The 24,700-nt window shown below is 39.5% G+C and overlaps 3 protein-coding genes across 11 annotated transcripts; 1 reads left to right on the plus strand and 2 right to left on the minus strand.

The window, feature by feature from the left end:
* Window positions 1-138: 138 nt before the first annotated feature.
* LOC125948978 (carnitine O-palmitoyltransferase 1, liver isoform) lies at window positions 139-10,832 on the minus strand. Of its 9 annotated transcripts, none has more exons than XM_049675548.1 (13): window positions 10,532-10,832; window positions 5,588-5,833; window positions 5,371-5,507; window positions 5,145-5,301; window positions 4,608-5,051; window positions 3,999-4,514; window positions 3,903-3,928; window positions 3,270-3,332; window positions 2,594-2,659; window positions 1,940-2,078; window positions 1,621-1,869; window positions 1,189-1,548; window positions 139-1,073 (listed from the first exon to the last, which is right to left on the minus strand). In XM_049675548.1, the coding sequence occupies exons 2-13, from the start codon at window positions 5,726-5,728 to the stop codon at window positions 951-953; spliced, it is 2,421 nt and encodes an 806-aa protein (XP_049531505.1). In that variant the 5' UTR covers window positions 5,729-5,833; window positions 10,532-10,832; the 3' UTR covers window positions 139-950. The 9 variants fall into 9 exon arrangements, with proteins under 9 accessions (XP_049531505.1, XP_049531512.1, XP_049531506.1 ...); XM_049675555.1 differs by lacking the exon at window positions 10,532-10,832 and adding an exon at window positions 10,148-10,490; XM_049675549.1 differs by lacking the exon at window positions 10,532-10,832 and adding an exon at window positions 10,127-10,490.
* A 407-nt stretch (window positions 10,833-11,239) lies between these two features.
* LOC125950746 (60S ribosomal protein L38) lies at window positions 11,240-11,858 on the plus strand. Its single transcript, XM_049678991.1, has 2 exons — window positions 11,240-11,357; window positions 11,435-11,858. Exon 2 carries the CDS (start codon window positions 11,436-11,438, stop codon window positions 11,646-11,648), a length of 213 nt encoding a protein of 70 aa, XP_049534948.1. The 5' UTR covers window positions 11,240-11,357; window position 11,435; the 3' UTR covers window positions 11,649-11,858.
* Window positions 11,859-14,841: 2,983 nt separating this feature from the next.
* On the minus strand, window positions 14,842-24,700 carry LOC125959331 (mast/stem cell growth factor receptor Kit-like). Its single transcript, XM_049692150.1, has 18 exons — window positions 23,590-24,700; window positions 23,499-23,523; window positions 23,247-23,434; window positions 21,890-22,203; window positions 21,596-21,789; window positions 21,464-21,489; window positions 21,343-21,355; window positions 20,251-20,375; window positions 20,049-20,170; window positions 19,896-19,956; window positions 19,578-19,743; window positions 19,248-19,402; window positions 19,027-19,181; window positions 18,890-18,957; window positions 17,737-17,899; window positions 17,517-17,622; window positions 17,241-17,346; window positions 14,842-15,935 (listed from the first exon to the last, which is right to left on the minus strand). The coding sequence occupies exons 1-18, from the start codon at window positions 23,653-23,655 to the stop codon at window positions 15,658-15,660; spliced, it is 2,331 nt and encodes a 776-aa protein (XP_049548107.1). The 5' UTR covers window positions 23,656-24,700; the 3' UTR covers window positions 14,842-15,657.

Here is a 24,700-nt window from a genome sequence, read left to right on the forward strand (position 1 = left end):
GCACCGAAATGTATTGCTCGTTCAAGAAATTATACAACCCGTTGGGTATACTTTGTGGGTCAAATATGACTACTAATAAACAGCAAAGTCTCCAACAATGACAAAATAATTGGCAAGGAAAGAAATTCATCGATTCCGTTTATCTGGTTTAAAGGATATATTATTTATTGTGGAAAAATCATGCACAGTTGCAACTAAAACTGAGTAGCTTCTGTTCCCTGACTTTCTATGATCAGGCTCACTTTTCATGGTTCTAAAGTTCGTCGACACAAATTTTACTACAGTTGAAATGTACTGTTTTATTGGCTATTTCCGATTGCGAATCTCTTATTTTCTTATAACGTTCTATCCTAAAAATTTATGTGTCTAAAAATAAACAAAACAAAACCAAAACATACAAACAACTACTGATCTTCTTACACTAATGTTGTTTTCTTCGCGTGGGTGTGGTTCGATTGTTTGATTTACATCATTATACATTTGTTTAGTAAAAATTGCATTGTTGATTGCATCTATTCAGCCGATTAAGGGCTTCTTCTAACAAATCTATTCAGTCGCTTCATCCTGATCCAAAAATACTTAACGACTTGCTGTGAAACTAGTGAGCATCAACACACCAGCTTTTTGTTTTTCAAATATGAGTTAGACAAAAACTTTTTTTACTAAAAGAAATGTAAAGAAAACCATAGAGAAATTGTTTGTTTAAGTTATTGCCTTCGATATTAGTCCAATTCATGATATGTAATGGTGCAAGAAACGACACCAGTAAAAACAAAAGTGCTTCAAAGATTAAAATTGCACAGTATCTATTAAAATATAGTTAACAATTTCACCTTAACGCGTAAGCTACTCCTAGCCTGCGCCATAGAACAGGACTGAATGATGTAATATCATCCCCATTAACCAGAGACGTAAAATACCATCAAACATTAACCTGCACTATCGAACGCCTACTTCTTTTGCGTCTTGGAACCGTCCGTGGTACTTTGCTTCTGGAAGCTGCGGTATTCTTCGAAAAGATGCTTCATGTCCGATAAGGCGCGGCAAATCTCTTGTGCAAATCGTTCCGAACTCTGCAACAAATATCGAAAGGGTTTAATCAAAATAGTTTACTTTTTTATTAATGACACGAGTTACGTGTTTTATTAATGAGTTTCGATAGCAGATTTCTATTTCTCGACCACTTACCGTTGTACCGCATGACCGTTTCGAAGAAATGTGGAAGAAAATAAGGTCTTCGCCAGCGACAATGTACGAAACGCCGTAACCGTCATCTGCGACCGGACCGAAGCCGCCACCGGCGCTGATGCAGTTCGGATGTTTTTTCAAATCCATTTTGGCCGTTTGGCCATGCGGCGTTTGACTAGTGGATAATCTCCATGGTTCACTCAACACTTCCTGCAGGAAGGGTGAATCGATTTCCAGGTACTTGGACACGACATAAAGGCAAAACAGATGTCGATCGATACCTTTGCCGCACATCGCGTCCTGATAGCCGAGTTGATGCCGATCACAAGCAGCATTTAGCAGACGCACACGCTCTTCAACCTACAAACGGGCCACGAAAACGTTACATCTTAAATACCACAAGTAACTAGATCATTTTTCCTGCAAAATTACCGGAACACTGTTATCAAGCATCGCCTTTACCCAAGCGGCGGATTCGATTGTGCAAGGACGGACGGTTTCGGTGCGTCCTTCGCGGAACAGGCGGGTCATAGACGCTTCGTACGTAAGGGAAAATTTGCCAGCATCACGATAGTATGCCAATTGAAGCGCCATCTGTATGAAAGCATCTGGGGAAAGGCGGCATTTCTTCATCAACCCTTTACCGTATGCATCATGTACAAGAATTCGCAGATCAACATCCTGAAACAAACCAATAGATTTGATCTTTTCCGCATTACGTTCTTTTCGGCACATCGGTCTTAGATCTTACATTCAGAAGCTTCTGTGCGGACAGGTGTGCTTCGTCGATAGCTTCCAGCGCCACTTTATCGTTCAAGTCCCACACAAGGCGCTTGGGTGTTGGTGGCTCAAATTCAGGAATTCCGACAGTATTACCGTTCTCGTCATATCTAATGTCCAGTTAGCAGTCAACCACAATAGTACCACACGAGGAAAATAGTTAGTATATTCCCATAATATTTTATAGTAGATTGATTTGCTTGCAACATCTAGCTTGAGACATTTTATATTCTACGTGCAACATTCTAAAAAGCAATACTAACTTACTAAGCCAAAGCGAAACTACGATCCTGATTGGGAAAAAAGCATGCAATATTTTAAAAGCTGGAATCATTATTATGTTAATGAGTTTTGTCATTTTTCTTTGCCGAACATTTTGTTGTCTAGAATCCCAATCTCAAATTTTTAATCCAAATCGCATGTGTTAATTATGATTAGTTACTAGCACGCAGGAAAACTTTTCAGACTCTTAGATCATCTAGGTATGTATCCAATTGAATATCAAATAACATTTTCTAACACGCTAAACTTGCTTCCGAGGTCGGTGTGTGTGCCAAAGTGCAAATTGTCAGTCAATTGGATTAGTTTACGGAGAGTGACAGAATGATTCTTAATAAACCATTACCGTTTGTTGGTTGCTTCATCAGCGACAATATTTTCCCAAACATGTGCCATAACAGGTGCATCAGCCCTGGGGTGAAAAACAAAGGTCAGTAAAAGGGGTTATATGCATTCTGAATGCTTGATATATAGTAGAGATCTACTCCATTCGTTGTCAATCGAAGAAGACCGAAAATAATTGAGAAATAATAGCGAAAGTGTTGACGATTGACATACATGAAATGAAAAAATAAAAAATCCTTCTCCGTGCTTAACGTTGGAATTCCTCCACCAGTGACCGTTTCATAAAGCAGAACGCAAAATGCGTAACCAAACCCAAGCGTAGCGTTGACTCCTTCCAAATTATTCCTTCCTTTGCAAGAATCCATACAGAGAAATACACCTCAAGCCGAGCAGTATGAAAGTAAGCATGAACTAACATAACATAATGCGGAGGAAATCTATTTACAAAACAGCTCGTGCCTCTAACAAAAATGTCTCCAAAATGCATCAAAATAACTATCACCACCAGATTGCGGAAACGTGCGTTCCTACGTTCCTTCTCACTTAACCTTCTCCATTTTTTGCGTATTTTATGCTTGACATAGATATTTACAAGAAAATATACAACATTTCAAAACCACCGAACAGTGAAAGCGAGAAGGTCGCGAGAAGGAAATAAAAATCATAAAATATTTTACCGCTGCTCTGTTTCGCCCATGATCAACATTTCCCAAATGTGTGACATGACTGCTGCATCAGCCCTGCAAACGTACGATACGAGGACGATGTTTACCGTGGAATAATCACAAATGCCAATTGTTTTTGATCATTGGTTGTTGAAAGGGATAATATTTATCAATTGAGTTTCGATGGAAGGGGCGTACGATCGAACGAAGATGAACGGTGTGTGATTGGTCGGACGTTGGTGAACGACCATCGTTCGATTTTTACAGAAATGAAATAGGAAAAGAGAAAATAAAAGAAAAATGAGACATCCGTAAAATGAAACAGCTTTTTGCCTGTGCGTAGCAATGTTCCTAGATATGTTTGCATGAAATGACCGGCTTGACATCGTTCTCTCCCTCCCTCCCACGTTTGAAACAAAACCATGATAATGTATACGGTAAAAAAAAACCATAAAATCGAACAAACACAGACTGCACACAGGCGAAACTTGTTACCCCATGACTGTAAATCGTCAATCAATAATGATGATCGATCAACCAACCTAAAAAAGAAGAACCTTCTATGGTGTTCCATTCATTGACAACATAGTTAATGAAAGAAAATATCATGGTTCATTGCTTCCATTGCTTTCAAACTGAACTTACCATGTATGTTCCGCGTTGAAACCAATCTAAAAAAAGAAAACCAGATAAATCATCAACAATTGGATAAAATGTTAGGTCGTTACAAAAAACACTCACCCTTCCATTGCTCCCTACACAAACAGTAAAACTCTTATCGAACCAACGATCATGGCCATTGCCGTGAAGCAAATAACGACCAAACTGATCCAATTTTTCCGGCTGCGCAATATCAAACTCGAATGGTTTTTCATCCAACGACAACACAAACGCTGCACTCTCTACCGTATGCAACGATGTCCTGTTGGCTCCTTTCGCAAACACAGTCTGTCGGATCTGTGCCCATTTCGTGCGGTCACCGGCTGTTAAAGAAGCCAGCAGCTCTTCACCAGGCTGAGGTTTCTCTTGCCGCTGCTGAAGGATGTGTTCGATCTGCATCTGCAGCTCACAAGGTCGCAGCAAACGTCCATTGTGATAGATAATGACCTTATAGTAGCAACCGCGATACAGTACCACAATATGATTCGAGTCTTGATAGTGAATAATTTTATCACTTTCAATGCCTGGTGCACGCACCGTGTTGAAAATACGCTCGTACTGCCAGGAGCAAAGTGGCACTAAACCCTGTACTAGAATCTAACGTTGGGAACAAACGAATCGAATTAAATAAACATGGACATGGGTAAATAAACATATGGTTCGATTCGATTCGAGGATCTTAATACTCACTGGTTCAAGTTCTTGTCGTTCAACGGTGCGACGGAATTGTAGCAGCAGATGCATTACACTAGCGGCACGGGCACTCTGTACCTTAGTTGGGTGCATAAAGATGGCATCGATACCGTAGAAGTTGCTGTTCACCATTAATGCACCTCGTCCACGAAGATAAACATATTCTTCCCACCAATCGGAAACGTAATTCGTTGACCACCAGCTCTTCAGCAACAGGTAGCGTTGCAGTTTCGTGGCGATGCCCTGCTGGAATTCTTTCGCTAACCGTTCCATTCGGTTGTAGTTGGCATCGTCGAGCAACGGACGAACAGAGCGCAGATAACGTGACATCGTATCCTTCACACTTGGCAGCGGCAGTCGCGGAAGGGAGCCCTGGAAACTATACAAACCCGGCTTGTTCCAGGTAGCGAGCACCTTCACACACAATCCCCAGAGTCTGGTCTGTGTCGTTAAGATGAGGAAGTGAATTAATAGATGAAGAAGTGCATAATTGAAAGTAAAGTAGATTCTATCGTTCGTTCTATGTCGCTATACCTGAAGGGACGTTCTGCTACCAGGTGCGCGCTTCTCATACATCCAACCCTTGTACATAAGCAAAAGCTTTAGGGAGTAGCGCATAGTGTAGCAAATCGATAGCCAAACAACTAATCCAGCTAATGAACAGGCTGCAACCTGCCACTGTAGTGTATCCCTAGAAATGAGAAAGAATTCAAGTCAATATCCTCGTTCTAGTCCATTGCATATCCCTTCGCGCACTCACCCTGGCAGCACAGCTAGCCATTTATTCACTAAATCGAACGGGACATGACGCTGGGAAAAATGTAATCCTATTGCTATTGCTATCACTAGCCAAAGGCTCTGCAGATGCGCCGGGTACACCCCGTTCCGAACGCCAGTCTGTGAAATTTAAAAATGAAATATAAATGAAATTGTTTTTCTAACATTACGCCGATGGTCCAATACCACTCACTACTTACCCTCCAGCGAGCCAAACGTTTACGCCAGGATCGAACACCTGACTGCCACACAAGATCCAAAACCTCGCGATCGTAGTTGATGTCCCATCCTTCGTGGGTGATGGAAAACGAAAAAGCAACAGCTGAATGCGCTTCAGCCATAGCACCGGTTGATCGTTACCGGTTCAAGGTTAAACGCTGTTTATCCACGATCAAAATCTGCTTCCAATTGCTGCTTTCAATCGAAAAAGCCCTGGTGTTCTCGATCTGAGTCGTCGAAAAGACAGTAAGAAAAGAAAATAGAAAAGTAGGCGTAAAAAATAGGTCATGAGGGTCTTTGCTCTTTCGTCCGATAACAGCAGCAGTCCACAATGTCCATGCGTAAGTATTGCTGATGTTTTCGTGACTGAAAGCTACGCTACCTTATCTCGCTTGAGTTTAGACAAGATTTCTTATGGCACTTGATAAGCATCCTACAATAGAAGCAAGGGGGCTTGTGGAAATACTTTCAATGTCACTTCATAGTTCATTGTTTTAGTCGTAGTTTTAGAGTGTAAGTGGAATAAATCAGAGAATTTTGATTCGAGAAAAGAGATCAACACCCGAACGTATTCATTAAAGTAGGTGATCATGCCTATCGGATGCCAGGCGACCTTGACAGTTGGAAAGGCAGCACCCACTCGCTTGCCTCAACTACCACCCCTCTGTTGGTTTTCATTTCATGTTTGACTGGTCCAAAGCAACGGCAACGGTGCATCGAACGAAGATCCGCAGTTAATTGTGACGACCCAAATGATTGCGAAATGCCATTTTGGGAGACAGTTTCAAAACAACCGTTGACCGGAGAACCGTTGCAAGGCAACTACTACCGGCTGGACGAACACTCTCACGAAGCCCGTTGGCATTGAACGGCGCCTCGTAAGCCACGCGTGTTGACTACTACCGCTCGATGGCAATGAACACTTTTCCTCTCCACCACAATGTGTTCCACAACGAACATTGTGCTTTGTGTGTGTTCATTGTTTGCTATTTGCTCGTTGTGTTGGGAAACGTTGAAATGCGTCTCTCTTCTGGGGTTGTAGGAGACTGACCATTCATGACTACTCCGCTATTGGTTGCGCTGGAGCGGCCATGGAGGCCACCAGCCATGAGCGGTCTTCGGGGGCTTGTGATTTGGTTAGCATCACCTTGAGCCTTGAGATGCGTTTTCCACACGAAAGAAAAACTTTCTATTCGCAATGTCATCACCGGCAGCGTGGCATCACAGTCTAAGTTCAAAGTATTGACAAAATCATTATACGGAGAAAATCAGCAGATCACTGAAGTGAATTGTTGCAGGCACTCCCAGCAAACCACCTGCTTCTTAAGGTCACCCAGTTTGAAGCACAGATTACCCTTTCACCGAAGCAGCACAACCGTCTACAACGTCGATCACTGTGCCCTATTCTTCCTGTAAACTCCCGTTTCGCGTAAAAATACGCTAAACTTGTTTAATGTAGCAACGGAAGGTTACATTTCGTTTGCATAAATCTTTAAAACCAAATAAAATCAACATTTAAAAGCACTCCACTGTTGAATTTATGATTGCCGAAGAACAGTTTGCATGGCAGTATACACAGTCCAGACACAGCAAGCAACGATAAACAACCGAGCGATCATTTCTTACACTTGGTAAATCACCCGGTAACAAAACTTATAGCTTCAGTTAGCAGCCGCTCTGCTGTTTCCCCCACCTTCCATACAAACCTAGAAGATAAGTTAGACCGACGACCGCACGCGAAGCCGAGTAAAAATTGACTAAGGTGCTTCTCGATTCGAGCTGTCCGGCCAACGTTCAAGATAGTGGGGAAACGTGTTGTAGCTCCACGCTTCTCTCATTTTTCATTTTTTGTTTTGGTTGACATTTGTAGTGGCGACTGGGGGGCTCGAGCGTGCTTCCGATCGAGAGTGGTTTGTTTTTAGTGTACGCTACGTGAAATGACAGTAGTATACTACTGCCGTCGCTTGATCGTCGGATCATTTCGATTTGCTATAAAGGCGAATCTTGAGCAAATTGATCTTTTCCCTCGAAACTGCCCAAAAATAAGGATTTTCTGGACAGAGCTAAACGCAAAATATCCGCTAAAACTCACTCTATAGCTCTGATATTACATAATATGCTGTTTTATAACACTTGCAGCAGTTTTTCTACGTTGTTGTCGCGTCTGTGTACTTTACCCCCAAAAATTGTTCTTAAATAATTCCACAAATGTCCTTCGCTCAAACGTAAAGTGCCCGTTAGAACTGTATTAGCGCGTATGCTATGCGGTAATCGATCCAACCGGTCACGAAACAAACAAAAAACTGACCAAGTGTCACTTACCCCACGGCCTGCCGGCTCGCTTAAAATATGTTGGTGCTCAAATACCGACGCAAAGAGCACTAGAATGGCACAAGAAGCCGGTTTCGCGACTGCCGTGACGTAAACGAATAGACAGTACAAAGTCCGCCGTCGATTGGCAAGTTGTTGCGTCGCACTGAAGATAGCTCGCGACAGGTTCTACCCGCTTCTAGCGCTGTCCACCGATCAAGCCGGAAGAGTGTTACAGATTGAACGAATTCTTCGCAGTAGGAGAGATACGCGTTTGTAGAGCTGCTTGTACAGCGTATGCAAGTTCATTCAATGTTCTTCACCATGAATCATTTGTTGAACCGTTGTCATATTCTACACCAAGGGAACCAGATCGATCCAGATACATGACTCCGAGATGACCTTAGGCTGACAGAAACTCATGATATGAAAGCATGATAAAATTCGGTCGGTATCAAGGTGTAGCTTTAAATGGATTTATACGCATAACGTCAGAACGCACGTGGCGCACTGTGAAGATTAAAAAACCTCCTCTTTCCTCACTGCAGAAGGACTTGTGCATAGGTTAATATCACTTCGACGTCCGTTTTTATAAAACCATTTTCAACTGATTTGTGTGATATATTTTCCCTCGCTTCCATTGCATCATTTCCAGTGGCCATCGGAGAATCACGGAGCATAACAGAAAATGATCATTAACATATCTCTACTAGTGTTTCTTATCAATATCCTGTTGATTACTCATCGGATTCAAGCTATTGTCGAGGATTTAAAACATTTTTTCAACTTCGTTCAGCAGAAGACTCCATGTCTGCTGTGTTCTTTCAATTCGCTGTCACCTGCTATTGTGTAAGCACATTCTTGTGATGCGTGTAGCGCTGTAATCGTCTCCTGAGGGAGTACGTCATACCCTTAATATGTCCGTGCATATCGGAACCTTCATAGTGAACAACGAACACAAAAAAATCGAAAACAGTTCCGATAAAAAATGCTTCTACTAGCATACCAGGAACAAGCAGGATATCGGGCGGTTCCCGCGTCAAAAGATGATAAGCTGGATTTAAAGGAGATTATCGAAAACATGAGGAAGACTCCGGTCTTTGTGATAAGCTTTATTTTACCGATGTGCAATGTATGGTCATTGGCCGGCTAGCCGGTCGTGACAATAATACAGGAAGAAATTCCCATAAGAAGACGGTCCGTTCGAAGGTCGTTCCTGAACCCGTTAAGCCGTTTTGCGTGTTGACAATGAGCTGGATATGTCGTCACCACAGTCACTAAAGCTAGCTGCTTAGCGTCACGTTGCTGGAGCGGTACATTGCAAATCATGCACAAGACCTTTGGAATGGCTTCATGCATGACGGTATGAATCAACAGACGTCTAGATTGGCCACAATCAAATGATATGCATCGAAATTGTTACGCCAGTTCCCCAGGGATGGCAGCAGCAGCTTCATGGATCTAGGACAAATCTGAATGATATTCGTATGCCTTCCAATACCATCGTGCTGTGGCCGGTAAAAGCCCCATCCGCGATTTGCTTCTTTTTGAAAGGAAACCAAGATTAGTTGGCCTTCATCCACTAGACTGACTGAGTTCATGCACAACCGCCGGTTAATTCACAAGTTATCACGACCCACTGTGTTTGTGCCGGAACGCCACGGCCGCGTTCCAGCAGCTGAACCGTGAGGACTTTGACCGGAACGTAGAAAACATTTTGAATGTAAGCTCGCAACGTCGCCAACGATTGCATAATTTTACTTCTTCCACAATTTACCTACGGGTACTTCGATCGCCGTTTTTGGAAGGGAACTTAACTTTCAATACAAAATAACGGGCGTGCGTTGAAGCATCCGTAAAAACACTTTTCGGGGAGTAGCATAAATGGGCTTCAGACGTGTATTAAAAATATAAAACGGACTAACAACAAACACTTTATACTTTGTTTCCTCTTCGACTACAATACCGTGTGTGTAAAATGAAATGATCGCTGTACGGGCAGCTGGGAACTGTGTGGTTTCAATTGAATGACGGAAGTGCCATGTGTTGGCTTGCACACGTGCAGGAAAATATTAATGGACATTAGAAATCGTTGCATAGTAATTAAGTAAACCAGGCAGTCGGTCAGAGGGCACCGCTACTGTGTTCATGTCATTTAGAACTTTCTAGACAAGCGCGTGCAGACTTTCGTTGATTTTTAGTCTACGAACCTAATGAGATTGTTACTTTACCCGCTCCTAAAAGTTCAGTGACCTGACAACAGTGCGCCTTAGCCAAAAACGCTTTGGGCGATGGCTATTACTCTTCAAACACGTGCAGACAGTAATTGCTCCTTAATTGTTTTATCACTTACGACCTTGCCTCGTTTGCAAACTACCGCAAGGTTCCGCGCTTAGCCGTGCCACGCACTGTTTTTGTTGTGTACTTTGGCCGCAGCAAAACTGGGTCAGTGGAAAACGAAACCAATCGGTAACACGGAAGAACGGGACCGGAAGGAACGGAGGGGAACGGAGCAACGTGTTTATGCTCCCCACAACCAACAACACCAACAGCAATTTTAATTTTAATACGAATCAATTACGAGTTGATTACGGGAGTTTTTGCGAAAAACTAACCTTGCTAATGCTCCCACAAGTGGACGAAACAGCGAAACACGTTTGAACTACACTGCAATCTCTGAAATTCGGTTCTATTTTGGTGCACTCGATGGTGTACAGCACAGAAAGGCCTGATATTGGCCGCAGATTTCTGTACTCTCTAGGGTCGATTGTGAATTGCTTGATCCCGGAAGTCCCGAATATTGACTCTAATTTGTTCCGAAATCGCTAGAGATTGTTCCAAAATTCACGAAATATGTTAAAAAATGGTAAAAATTTCACTCAAAACCTCAGAATCTTCAACCTAGCCTCAAAGACAAAACACTGCTACAGTGTCGGGCAGCCTATTTTTCGTACGAAATTTTTGGTTTTTGTTAAAATACTCCCTTGTTTTTCGCCACATCACTGTAAGCCGGAACTTTTGACTCCTGAAATCGTAGTGATGTAAACGGCATTTCTGACACGTCCTGTGCTCGCTGCGGGGCTGAAACCTGAAGCGCGCTTGAGTTTGTTAATGAAATATTTTCCATTTTCGGGCTTTCCTACTCATTTTTTTTGGTATTTTCCGTGTAACTGAACCATCTCCGAGCGGTCAGCGTTTTTTCTCGATCAAAAAAAGGCGAAACAGCAGACTTTCCTTGGTTTTTTGGATCGACTTTTACCGACTGCTCGAAATAGTTGATGCAGAAGAAAACATCGAAAGACCCCTCGGCGAGTTGATGAAACGGAAGTCCAGACTGTCATTCCAAAATTTCTTTCTCTTTTTTCGTCGCTATCGTCAACAACACGCACGCTACCGAAGTGGAAATTTTTTTCCATTTTCGCAGCTCAAAAACGTTGTAAAGTAAGTTATAAGAGCTCCAAAAGCTACACTGTGCAAGCCTGCAAAACTAAATCGTTGGTTTTCGTCCCTTTCCACAGGATGCCGCAGGAAATTAAGGAAGTGAAAGACTTCCTCATCAAGGCTCGCAGGAAGGATGCGCGCGCGGTCAAGATAAAGAAGAACGAGACGAACACGAAGTTCAAGATCCGGTGCTCCCGCTACCTTTACACGCTAGTGGTCAAAGACAAGGAGAAGGCTGAAAAACTGAAGCAGTCGCTGCCGCCGGGTCTGCAGGTTAAGGAAGTGAAGTGAAGAGTGCTGCGCCTTCATCTGCTTCACTAAAGGAGGGGAGCTGGATCGGATGCGCCCCGGGCTGCCGGCGATTCGATTGGGGTCGATTTTGTTCATGTAGTCTTACGTTTGCAGTTAATCATCGCTCGGAGACGATGGCCATGTGTCGGTGGTTCCGACGGTGCAGGTGAATAAAGGTTACGTGATGAAATCGATAAGTACCCAATGCTACTCAAATTTGTGTTCTTGTGATCACGATAAAAAGTTTCAGTGCCGTGTAGTAACCACATGATGACGTGTGAATGGATCGGCTATCGTCTTCTAATAAGGTTGGGAATTCACCAAAAAACTTAGCTACAATTCGCTCTAAGGTTTGTGTTATGCCCCTTTTTACCGGGACTGTTCGAATATTGTCATGACTTTTAACGATGTTCCTTATGACCAATTCCACCTTTATGTTGAACATGTTCGTTGGAAGAACGCCAACCATAAGTTGGACGGATTACAGGAAAGTTATTGAAAATTTTACTCAATCTGTATTTTTTTGAAAAATAACTTCTTTAAATGGTGTTGATATTTGCCACATACGTATCGCGTACTGTAAATTTCAAACACTAACCCGATTACTTAGAATTTAGTCGAATTTCGTTAGAAACAGTAGTAACAGAGAATAATTATATCATACAAAGGATCAATCTTCATTACGAGTGTCTATTAGTTGACCAAAGGTCTTTCCATAATACAATACTAACATCTAAAAGTATATGGATGGATACATTAATCGTTCGTCTATAATATCTTTCTCAGTTCTCCAAAATTCATCAATTTTGTTTGCTTCTTTAGAACTTTTCCGAACAATCGTAGAACCAATTACACGATCATGTACATTTAAAATCGTACCCAAAAATACAATTTAGCTTTGAACATCAACAAATGTTCAGAATTAAACGGCTCATAGTTATTCAGATCTCAATCCCATGAAACGCTACGGCTTTTGTGAATTGTTGGTTGATATTTTGTTTCAATTCTCGCAATTATTACCAGTAATGCATTACGGAATGGATATTGCTTCGTTTGTTTTCGCATTTCAATAGTTAAATGAGCAATGCCGGTTGAACTTTAGCTGATGGGTTTTAAGATTTCTATTTAAATCATCTCGTTCATTTTAATATTTGGCATAACCATTAAAATCGGACTGTTCTATCAGATTTTATTGATCATTTGTTGTGCCAGTGATGAATGGAATTGAAAAAAAACACCTACCTTTTACTAGTACCCAAAAAGTTCATAGAAGTTCAATATTGGGGGTATTTTTCAGAGTTGTGGGTTCGTTTATGAGCATAAAACAGAAAGAATTCAAATGGTTTGTATTTTTAATTGTATGGTGGTAAGCATTGGGTCTCCAAATTCTAACAATATGTTAATTATTTTAAATATAACAATTATTTGAGAGATTTCAAACAATTGTTTAAAGGTGCCTCCACTATTTTGCTTGATCTAAGGTTGGAGATGTTTTAATCTCCCACTTTTATATCTTGTTCTAGAGATCCTCCCAAATTCGCTTGTTTTGTCTATAATGTCCTATTATCATATAAAGAATAGACAATTTTATGAATTTCGCTAAGGGAGTCTCTTACGCTGAAGGTTTATTTTTCGCAAACTTGTAACCGATACGATTATTTTTGCGATAGCACGTGTTTTTGCCAATCAAAACAGATCAAAAAACTTGAGCTCACTTGAGATGTAGTTGATTTTCAGGGCATGTTTTCTCGTTCTTTGTTTCGGAAAAACTTCTAAAACAGTGCATCAACCACAAACGAATCAGCATTGCAAATAGCACAGCACATTGAAAACTTGAAAGTGGCTGAATTGATTCCGGTAACAGAGCTAGTCAAAGTAGTATAATGGAAAACAATCGAAGTAATTTATATGTAGGAACGCTGATAGAACGAAAACAATGTGATTACTTGGTTTCTGTGTGCTCAATATTTTATTTGCTGTAATCAATACTATCTGTATAACTTTTTAGAAAAATGTAAGTAGTAGTAATGATGCCAGAACTCGATACACGACAAATCAGTCCGCATTGACGGTCCAACAACGAAAAGTAGGTAATGAAATTGAATAGATTAGAATGATACAATTCATATACTTTTTATTCAAGAGCCTTTAGCTTCGATTAACTATTATGGAGTAGCGACGAAGGCGTCGCTATTGGCAAAATAATTAACGTGTGTTTAGCATTACATGAAGAGGTATTGTAAAGTTAAGTTTGTATTTAACCTGCTGGCTCGATTGCCAAGAACTTCTTCAAAACAATCCAAAGCTCCCACAATCGACACAATCGATGGAAACTCAGGCAACGGTGGTTGGGTATTGTTCAATATCTTTAACATGGCATCAAACGAGTCAATGTTGTCCTTTAAGTGTATGTGCTATACAGATAACATTCAATACTCGTTATCTGTAGAATCTTAAAACCATTGAAGCCTTAATCTCAGTATTAAGGCGATTGCAGTGGCAAAATTTTCTGGATATCAACAGCTAATCCAATAGCTCTTGTGAGTTGACCATCCACTTAATTAGTACGACCGTAACCCACACCACACAATACAGCGTATCAAGTGGAATATGTTCAAGCCTAGCAGCATGCAACAGGTGTGAATATGGGGCAATGTTGGTGAATCTAAAGGATTCTAAATAAAGTTCTCGGAGAGTAATTCCTTTCACTATGTTCGGAATTGTTTCCAGTGGGTCACTTCAAAAGAGGATGGAGTCCACTACACAACCCCAACCTATTAGATCACTGGACGTTAAATCAGCAGTAAACTTTTTCACTTACTATCTTTGATTAAGGTGATTCAACAAGATAATAAGACGATTGCCCTTTCTTGTTAATTGATGTTCGTTTCCCTATTGGCAAAAAATATGCAATGTGGCCGCTTAATGTTTTAGAGCCCACTGAGGTACCCATAAGCGGCCAGTTTTTTGGAGCGGATTATACAAAGTGGACGCGAGCATAATCCGAACTAAAACGTGTGTTCTTTTTCAACTGACGATCTAACACATACCGTATGTGACCAATTTGATTAGTATTAGTATTAGTAGTGATTAGTCTACAGATTTTGCATCAGTATATGTAGCGTGATACTAATTAATTCTATTAATTAATAGCCGGCTTTATCATGATCTACTCAAATACGTGAACATTTCATGAAACTGAGGAGTGAGGTTAGCGTTTCTTGTTGTGTCTTGTCCACAACCATTAAGGAGTTTGTGTGAATAATCGTTGTATCTTCGTCTCACGTTTGCAATTTCGTGCAATCCACTGACCGGTACAGTTCTCATTACCGGAAAATGTCACAGAGCGCTAGGTTTGGACTTGTAGGTTTGGTTTGGAGGTATCAAAACAGGGAGGGTTTACTGCGGGAAAACGCATTTGATATAATAAAAAAACTATGACCGTAGGACTTTGTTTGAGCTCTTAAATTCTTTATTTTTGAAACCTCAACAATTACAAGTTAACATACAGGTGAACGACAATGTAAATTGTTTCCTTTTTTTTGATTATCACAGTCTTGTTTCATGTTTGTAGACCTGTAATGATTGGACATTTGCAAAAAGCTAACAAGTACACCCAATCTATTATGGCATAAGATTATGTCTTGGTTCGTCGCTCGGTAAAAGGTTTGCGTTTGTGACGGTGCATTAGTGTTTCGACAAAAACATGCGGGCAAAAGAGCCCACTTCTTGGAATGCATCCTTACTAAACACTTAAGCTCCTGTGAAACTCCTTACACACTATCGTAAACATAGACCGAACATACGTAACATAGATAAATTGCAAGCACACATTCTAGGATATGCATGATTGGTCGTTACTAAGACTGCAACCTTACCTATCACTCTAGCATGATTCTGTGGTATTAACTTTTTAGTTGTGCAAATATTAGTCGTCAAGTATAGCCGAAAATGCGACAGCGTTGCTTTAGTGCCTAATTGAATGTATTCGGTGGTTTGACCATATCGCTTATTTGTTGTTGGCAATAGCCAGTCGCAATTGATCGCTGGTCGGTGGAAATACATAGGTAGGTTCAAGATCGTTAAAGTCTATGTAGATTTTCTTATGTGGATCCAGCTGCTTAGATATCTGTTCAAAGGTTGGCCGTTCGGCGGGGTCTTCACGCCAGCATTGCAGCATCAGTGCGTAAACCTCGGCAGTGCAGTTTTCCGGGCGTTCTAGTCGCTTACCCTGTTCCAAGAAGCTTTGAAGCTCGTGATTTCCTATTGTGGGGTATGGGTAGCCACCTGCATTTCGATAATAATTTTCGATTGGAATAAATCATTCTTAGTGAGTGTTTTAATTTTAAATTAATTTTATAAATTAATACTGTTAGACGAATCAAGTAAGAGTGTTACTAAACTATAAAGGAGGTATACAGTTCCGCATGATTTAAGGGAGGAAGTCGGGGGTGGGCTGAGGTGTTTAAAAAATGATCACGTGTACTTTGTACATTTCTTCATGAATGCGTATCCTTGCTTTCCTATTCCTTCTTTTCAAGAGTGTTTGTGACATTATTGGATCAATCGAAGCAAAACTGACAAAGATATTAATTTCAGAAAAAACGCCTTTCATACAGGCATCAATGCATCTCGCTGTTTTGAAGCGGATTTCCCAAAACCTATGTTTCAAAAGTCGGTGCCCATTGTAGCATAAAAACTGTTGGACCAATCGATTTGAAATTTGAAACAATTAATCTTTACGCTACTTAAAACTCAACGGATCCCCTTGGATAAACTTATAATCTAACAAAAAAGTATTTATTTGACTATTTCAAATAATCCAGCAGAAAGCTACGATGAGTACCGAAAAAAAATCTTTTTGGCCTTTCGCCTTTCCAGATTGAATGCCATGAACATAGTTATAAACAAATCTTCCACAAAACACAATCAAATATTCTTGAAAAGTTGTAGCTTTATAAGAAATTTAAGTTAAATTAAGTTTCTCCACAAAAACTCTTTAAAAATAAGCCTGTTTTGGCTCAATTAACCATTCTCAAAGGTCATTAAACTGCCGAATGACTTACTAGCAAATGTCTTCTATGCTATAATTCTAATCGGTTAAGAGTGATGGGGAATGAAAAAAGGATTTCGCGATGGCACACGACTTTATTATGCGCATGGCATTATACTTTGAAAGGGGTTTCTTTTCACAAGCCCCTCCTAAATCAATAAGTAACCTATTGTTCAACGTGTAAACAACCATAAATTAATGGGAGGGTAAGCATGTCCGCTTGATCCTTGATGTCCTATGAATTAATTCTAGAATTGTTCAACTATGCAACTCCATTCATTTAAGCCTTTTCTGCTAATAGAAACATAGACCCATTGGCATGGAAGCATCAACCTTTGTTCTATAAAGTGTAAAATGGCAATTTGCAGTGGGGCTTTGGTTTATGATGAACAATGTTGTTCATCAATCGTCCGTACGATAGTTTGTTTTCAGCAGTATGCATACTACGAGTATGAGTATCGCGATTTGTTCAGTACACATTGAATGTGATAGATGAACTAGATAAACGCTTTATGCCTGTAGACAGTTGTGATACATACCTAAGGTTCCGATTTCCCACAGCACTATACCGAACGCCCAAACATCGCTCTTGCTGGAATACAGCTTATCGCGTATTGCCTCGATGGAAAGCCAACGTAACGGAACCTGTAAAAAGGTATGAGGTTATATAACCGGAAACGTGTCCGATAAGGGAACGTAGATCATGGCAGATGAGGGTGTAGGCATTAAATGGGAAAAAGCAGAAATCAAATATCATCATCGATTACGGAAGGATAGAATCTACATTCCAGTATTTGACCAGTGGCAAAATCTACCTTTTTGTTTACCGAATTGATGTATATGCCAGTACGCGATAATCCGAAATCTGATATCTTCAAAGTTTTCCGCTCGTCTATGAGAATATTGCGTGCCGCTAAATCACTGAATAAAGAATGTATATGACAATAAAAGTATGCAAAGCAGGTAGCAAGGGTTAATAGTATCAGATTCATTTGACAAAAATCAGTTAAATTTTAATTTCTTATCATGCCATACCGGTGCGTAATGCCAAGATCCTCTAAATGTTCCATTCCACAGGCGATCTGTTTAGCAAAGTTGTGTAACTCTTTATGATCGAGGACATACTCTAACGAGGATCGGCTGCGAACACTTGAACCGTCTCCTTCTGCCAGTATACCACTAAGCATGGTGTAGGTAGCTAATATTGATGAGTGTATCGGAAAAAGTATAAAAAAATTAGAACCACTGTCATTTGTCTATTACATAGTCATGAAAAAATAACGCACCGACAAACAATCGATGGGATATGTTTAATACTATGTTCAATGTAAAACGCCGATTATTAATATGTTTAATATAAAACGGCAGTAAAGTGTCTTTTTACGGCAATGGAACTCTAAAGAACGCGCATTTATACCATTTTTGTTTGTGAGCATTGCTTCTTTGTCATTCATTTTGTAGCAGTACTAGGTAGTCCCGCGGTTATTAGATTGCAATATAAAAGCCATTTCAAAGAAGCTGTACGGACGCAACTATCTCGAGGATATTTCAGAGGATAGCTTTGATAGAATATGCCTCACTAAAATATGTAACAAACATTAAATCTGACTTGTTTTATTAAAACTTCATAATTTTGGCAGATTCAATTCATAAGATGGTGGACGATGGCACCGTTTGCACCTTTTATTCCCTATGTTATGCTTCGTGGCTGTGTTGCTGTTTCGCGGCAACAAGTTTGCTAGTATTTTAGTATATGTTATTAAAAATCTAATTCGATCGCACTCTGATAGCAGTTTAATGCCCTATGTAATCTATATCCTGTATGTTGTTGCGTTCATCGATAGAGACGGACATGAAAGGATTGATCAACCATCAGAGTGATAATTCATTCCTAGAATCAATTTAAGGATGATATAAATGGTATGAATGTAGGACTCGATCAGGAGTGATGATCGCTTTTTGAATGAGGCTTTTCACACGAAAATTGCACATTTCATGTCCAATAGAAATTAATGCTGCTGGACTCATGTATCAAACGAACGGGTAATTATTAATAGCAAATTTAATATGCAGTGACATCATGCAAAACATGAAATTTTATGTTTTACGCATGACGTGTTAAACACAATAACACATAAATGAACCAAGTTTAATATAGTGGAAGTTATTGTCTTTTGTATAAACATACTTTCTGTGAATGATGGACGGGTGACACTAGTATCAGTTTGCGTGATGTACGATGCATCTGATGAACTACTGAAAAAAAAGTAATATTATTTTCAAATTTGTGTATGAATTTTTTTGCAAGAATGTTTTAATACTTACGAGGTATGTAAAAGATCTAGATATTTGCCCATGGGATTAAACATGTTGTTATTAGTCGTGTTTTGTATAAGGTTCTGCTGCTCCAATTTTGAACTCATTTCTAATTGGTGTATATTAGCTAGATGCTTGGCCCTGATTTTACGTAAATATTCCAGCTGAAAACAAACAAAATTGTTTCAGATAGGAGTTTCACCTGGTGCTTAAACATTGTGAACCCTTACCAGATCGCCACACCCAACATATTCCATTATCATTGTTAGTGGTTGTTTGATTGTGCAACAGCCAAGTAGGGCCACAATATTCGGATGTTGGCCGACTTTTTTCATCATACTAATTTCATCTAAAAACTCGTCGAGTTTGTCAGCCGAAGGACACCCTTATGATGAAATGAAACAAAAAATGTTATTTGCAATAAAAACACACTAGCTTGATAACGCACTCTGTTGTATTTTTTCTCGTTTGCCAAATTAAAAATTCTCGTACTTGGCAAATTAAAAATATAACTTAATATAATTACATTCAAAAAAATATAAGATAATATTAAAACTTACTTTTCAATTGTTTTATGGCCACAATCTTCGGTCCATTACAATTTGGCAATTTCAATGCACTCGCCATGAACACTCTACCGAATGCTCCCTTACCAATTTCACGACCAATGCGCAAAGCAGAGTGAGGAACTTCCAAATAATCTGCGCTACCACGAGCCCGAGCATTCTACGAACATTTAATTCTTGATTACTGAACGAATTGCCAAAGAGATTAAACACTTTGATTATATGAGTTTCTGTTTTACGTTTTGAGGTTATTTTCAATAATGGTAATTATATATGCGAAACATCAAGAAACTGCATATCGTATTTATTTACCTCAACATCCATATCCACATATAGTTCGTTCTCCGACATTATCATAGGGGGATGCTCGCCGCTAAGATGGAATAATATGAACAAATAAACGGTTTGTTTATACAATATTCATACTTCCATCTGTAAACCGTGTGAAGAATAAACAATACTTGCCTAGTACGCACGCAAATATCACGCCAACTAGCATTCCGTCGAGTTTTGGAAAGACGTTTGAAATAGAAAACAACCACAATAGCAATTACCAACGATGCTATAAGCGAGATCACTACGGAGGACTATGGAGATGAGAAGATGAGACAAGCATGCCCCTTGAACACTCTATGTCTTTTGCTTGAAATATCTGGTGCACACTTACTATGAGGACAGGCGACAATAGTCCCCCCGCTGAAAAGGTGAAAAATGACCAGGTTATAACCTTTCGTGAGTATGGCTGCAATAAAACGAAGGCAGATGATTCAAAGGATGTTTGCTCCAACAGAGCTATAAGTGACAATAATTGTTAACAACTACGACGGGTATAATGAATGGCGTCATGTCTGACTTACTTGCCAATGTACTTGCTGACAGATGAGGAAAAATGTCGAAGAGAAAACTATAGAAATAGTATCATTAGGCGTACTTTTCCGAGAATTTGTCCTGATTATGCCCTTTTTAATGTTATTTCTCAACAAAGATTATATCTTTACTATCACATAGCGCATCAATAAGAGCGTGTAAAATGTTTCATGTAAGTTTATGATTCTTCCTTGTACCTTTGTTATAGCAAGAGTAGCCTAAAAGCTATGGTACCCTTAATGTTACGGGAAAATCAGTTGCCTTGCCTTGGGTTGGGTACCGTGCATACCTCGTATCCTTTTAACAAGATCAGAGAGGTAGTTTGATTCGCAAAGTTTTCGAAGAACGAGGCGCAAAGTTGTTCAAATTTCAAACGTTGTAAAGTGAATCGAGCTTCGATGAAGTATCTACTAAATTCCTTCCAACCCACTTTTATGAACGGATTAGCAAGTTACGACTAGTAATAAAAAAGTGTGTTTTATGGTTTGTAAAGAACAATTCTTTTCAATTATTGCTAAGAAATTAAAGTAAAAGAGCTCTCGTAATATTATTTCAATCATATCAGTAATATTTTGAAAGCTAAATTAAATTTATAAGTTTGATGTTTCATGATTTATTAACGATATTTTAACCATTTCTCTATTCCATTTTGTGATTTTGTTGTATTTGAAATAACAAAGTACACGAGGTCAACACCTTCATCAATTAATACGGATGTTGATGTCGTATAAATTGAGAAGCTGGTACTGGTTTCAAAGTAGAAGCATGTCCAATGTATACGACATCCGTACAAAAGATATACTTCTGATCTGATATGTGATCTCGTACAGTATGATTATGAGAAAATGGTAACGATAAACATCGCTATATTCGTTTTTTTTTGAGTACCCACCTTTTTGTTGGTCCTGAGTAGTTGTGTAGTGCAAATAAAGAAGAAAAAACAAAAAAAATGCCATTGGATTATGCGATTGCTATTTACTGTTGTAATTTGATCTAGTGTTATCATTTCATACCATGGACTCATAATCCGGAAGTGTCACTGTCCGAAAAAGAAAGGGAAAAGGGAAATACAAGTAAACAAAGTAAACAAAGAAAATGCTAGTTATATTTACTTTACTCTTATTTACGCTAGTTCCTTAATTTACCTTTGAGCGGTTCAGTGTCACGTTCACATTTTCGCGAGTCTATGACTTTTAGTTGCACTAAGAAGATTAATTTGGTTCCCGGTAGTTCGTTGATGTCAAAGCAATGTGAAATAGCGTCGAATGGGAGAGTTACCTCTTTCATGCTGGTATGCTGACCACCCCAGCTTAATTGGTTGCTGGTGCCTCGACGAACTCTTGTTTTTTTTAAAGGTCATGATGCGTTTTTGCGTGGAATTACAGAACAAAACTTTGTAGTAAACAAAACTCTTCAGTATTCCGATCAGTAATTCGTACCGAATGGTAATGAATTGGGGTTTCACGTTGTTTGGTAGATTAGCAATGTTATAGGTTCCTGGTTTCCAGCTGACGATCAGTTGATTGTTGCTGCGATTGACCCGGGCAGTAAGGTCTTCGAGGGCTGGCAAATGTACAGCATAATCGCACGAGCACAAATCCTCAACACAGTCAGGAATCTCCACCGTTTGCCGTATACTGCTCTGGTAGTTCCAGGCATCTACAAGGACAGCATAGGTGCAACGTTGCTGGATGGGACATGCGTGTTTGAGCAGGCCGTCTTCATCAGAAGGTGCTATTATATCAGTAGACGTCTGTAGAGCGTTGTTCAATTTTTCCGTTTCATAAAATAAGCAATAATATTAGTTATTTAAAAGGCATCATGGAGATTGGAAGGCAATTTTTGACTGACTTGACGGCAATTTTGATGGATGAAGCGCACGTGCTTTCAAATAGCCTTATGATCAAATTGGTATAAAACAAAAAATTTTGTTTCTACCCCTCAATTTGAATAGTTAAGTCGCAATTCTTTGTAATTGAAATATTCATTTTTGCGATTTCTACATGTTTCTGTAATGTAGGATAGGCTGCATTACTTATACTACGTTCCGTAAGTATATCGTCTAAATCCATAAAATGTCATATATTGATTTTTTTACATCATCCTAAAATTTATCAAAATATGACCCTCCTGCATCATTACATTGTTGGTTGCAGTGATTCTATGCCTGGAAGGAATCTTGGAAGCTTTTTGGGAACTGGCCTTCACGGTTGATGTCACGTTTGTCTGGATGTTTGGTATCGTATGTAATGCTCCCTTTCATGATATTTTTAATTTTTTTTCATAAAAAAAGTCTGTGGGAACCACATCATGATTATACGGATTGAAAACACCAACAGGATGTTGATGCGGGCCCGGAAGAACGTACAGGACCAAGCCGGCCGTACCATTACTCTATAGAACGATCCATTTTATAGAGTTTCATCAATTAAAAACGGGACTTAAGGAAAAAAATGTCATTTTCTTCGCGTCCCGATTCGTCTGGAAAGAAATCAGACGCATTACTTATGCATTGCATCCTGGTGTATGTAGACCGTTGCTTGCAAACTGGAAAATATTTGTTTTACCGTTTGCAACTCAATCTCAATAAACATGAAAAAACGATTTTTGTGCTTTCACAAGGGAAACAATTGTGCACTAGTATCATAAACTGTTCCCAGAGCTAAATATTAGACAGCTGTAAAGCTTCATTTTTTGCGAATTATGAAACCTTGCGACTGCGACATTAAAAAATGAGTTGTGTGGCTTTGATTGATGTTGTGGTCTGATGAGCATTATTAAAACCAATTACTTTACCGCATGAACAAGAATTGGAGCACATTTTATATGTTTTAGATTTTCAAACACTCCCTGCAGTTGGCAAGTGTCAGTATCTACATGTTCGATGGTGATAGTATACGCTGCATCGTCCGGTAGAGTAGAATTCCATTTCATGTGCAGCTGCAGGTATCGCTGGTGGCTTTGGATTGGAATTACGCTGAGTTCTGTAGAGCAATTTATTGTTCGATTGTAATTTTGCGGAGCCTTGATGATACAAGAGTGGCTTACCGTGAAGATGTTGTGTAAAAGAAAGCTGAAATGTGAAAATGATGGATTCGTGTAGCGGAATTGCAATGTAGAAGATTTATATGGTGCATACCTTAATAGCGTTCCACACGACAAGCGTGATGAAAAGTTGGTTCATGCTTTTTACATAAATGGCCATCAATAAGCATTTTAATATTCTTCACCAGATCAATCACACAGCTAAAATCGCCACAGTGAAGTGAACCTTAGGGTGTGCAGGTACCTTCTTAACTTATAGTAAAATAGCTCCATATAACTTGTCCTTAAGTTTGAAGAACTAAAAGAATGCACTGAACCGTATGAATCATCATGGTATACGGTTCTGGTGCTGTTTCACATTGGAGATGATTTTAAGAATAAAATAGAAAACGGTTTTAGAAGGATGGTTTGGTTTATAAAATGTTCCTAACGTCGCCATCGCAGCTGAATCGTTTATAAAGTTATTCAAACAATGTGTAAATCTATGAATTAAATAAGAATTTAATAGAAACGACGATGATGTAATGTTGCCTTCCATGTACAAGTACAGCATTTCTACACTTAAAGTTGGCGATATCAGTTAACGCAGTGGAGAACATGACGAGCCCCTGGGCGATGGTGTCAACTATGCAAATCACAATTCATCTCCTAATACTCGAACTATCCACGAACACAACGTACAACTGCACAAAAAAAATGGAATGCTAGTTTGTAACATGGCCAGTTCCAGGAATTTAGTCAAACAGGTGAGTCAGAAGCAGCATAGAACATTTGAAAGAATATTGTGATACTGCAGCAACCAACAGCATACAATCTTAAACCGCATGCATTTGAATTGACACGAACTATGTGGTCTGTCATGAATTGTTAAACATTATTATTCTAACGATGGGCGTTTCTATAATGAGGATCTATCAGGAGTTTAATGTAAAGTGCACGTACCAGGTGTACGTGAAGTAGCATAAGTATAAACCGACCACTTATCACGGCGATGGTAAAGTTCAAGTGAACTTGAATTTAATCCGTCTCGTTAACAAAACGTATACCTAACGAGCATAACGAGAAATTGATTTGATTGGAACAAGAACATCAGAACAAGAACATAATGTTATGCAAAAGTAAACCAATTCCTCCAAAAATAAAGGGGTTTTGTGTTCCTGGCAAACAAAATTGCTTGATGCTTAAATTTGTTGTCGCACCTGCTG

The sequence above is a fragment of the Anopheles darlingi genome, chromosome 2, assembly GCF_943734745.1.
Source record: "Anopheles darlingi chromosome 2, idAnoDarlMG_H_01, whole genome shotgun sequence".
NCBI lineage: Eukaryota > Metazoa > Arthropoda > Insecta > Diptera > Culicidae > Anopheles > Anopheles darlingi.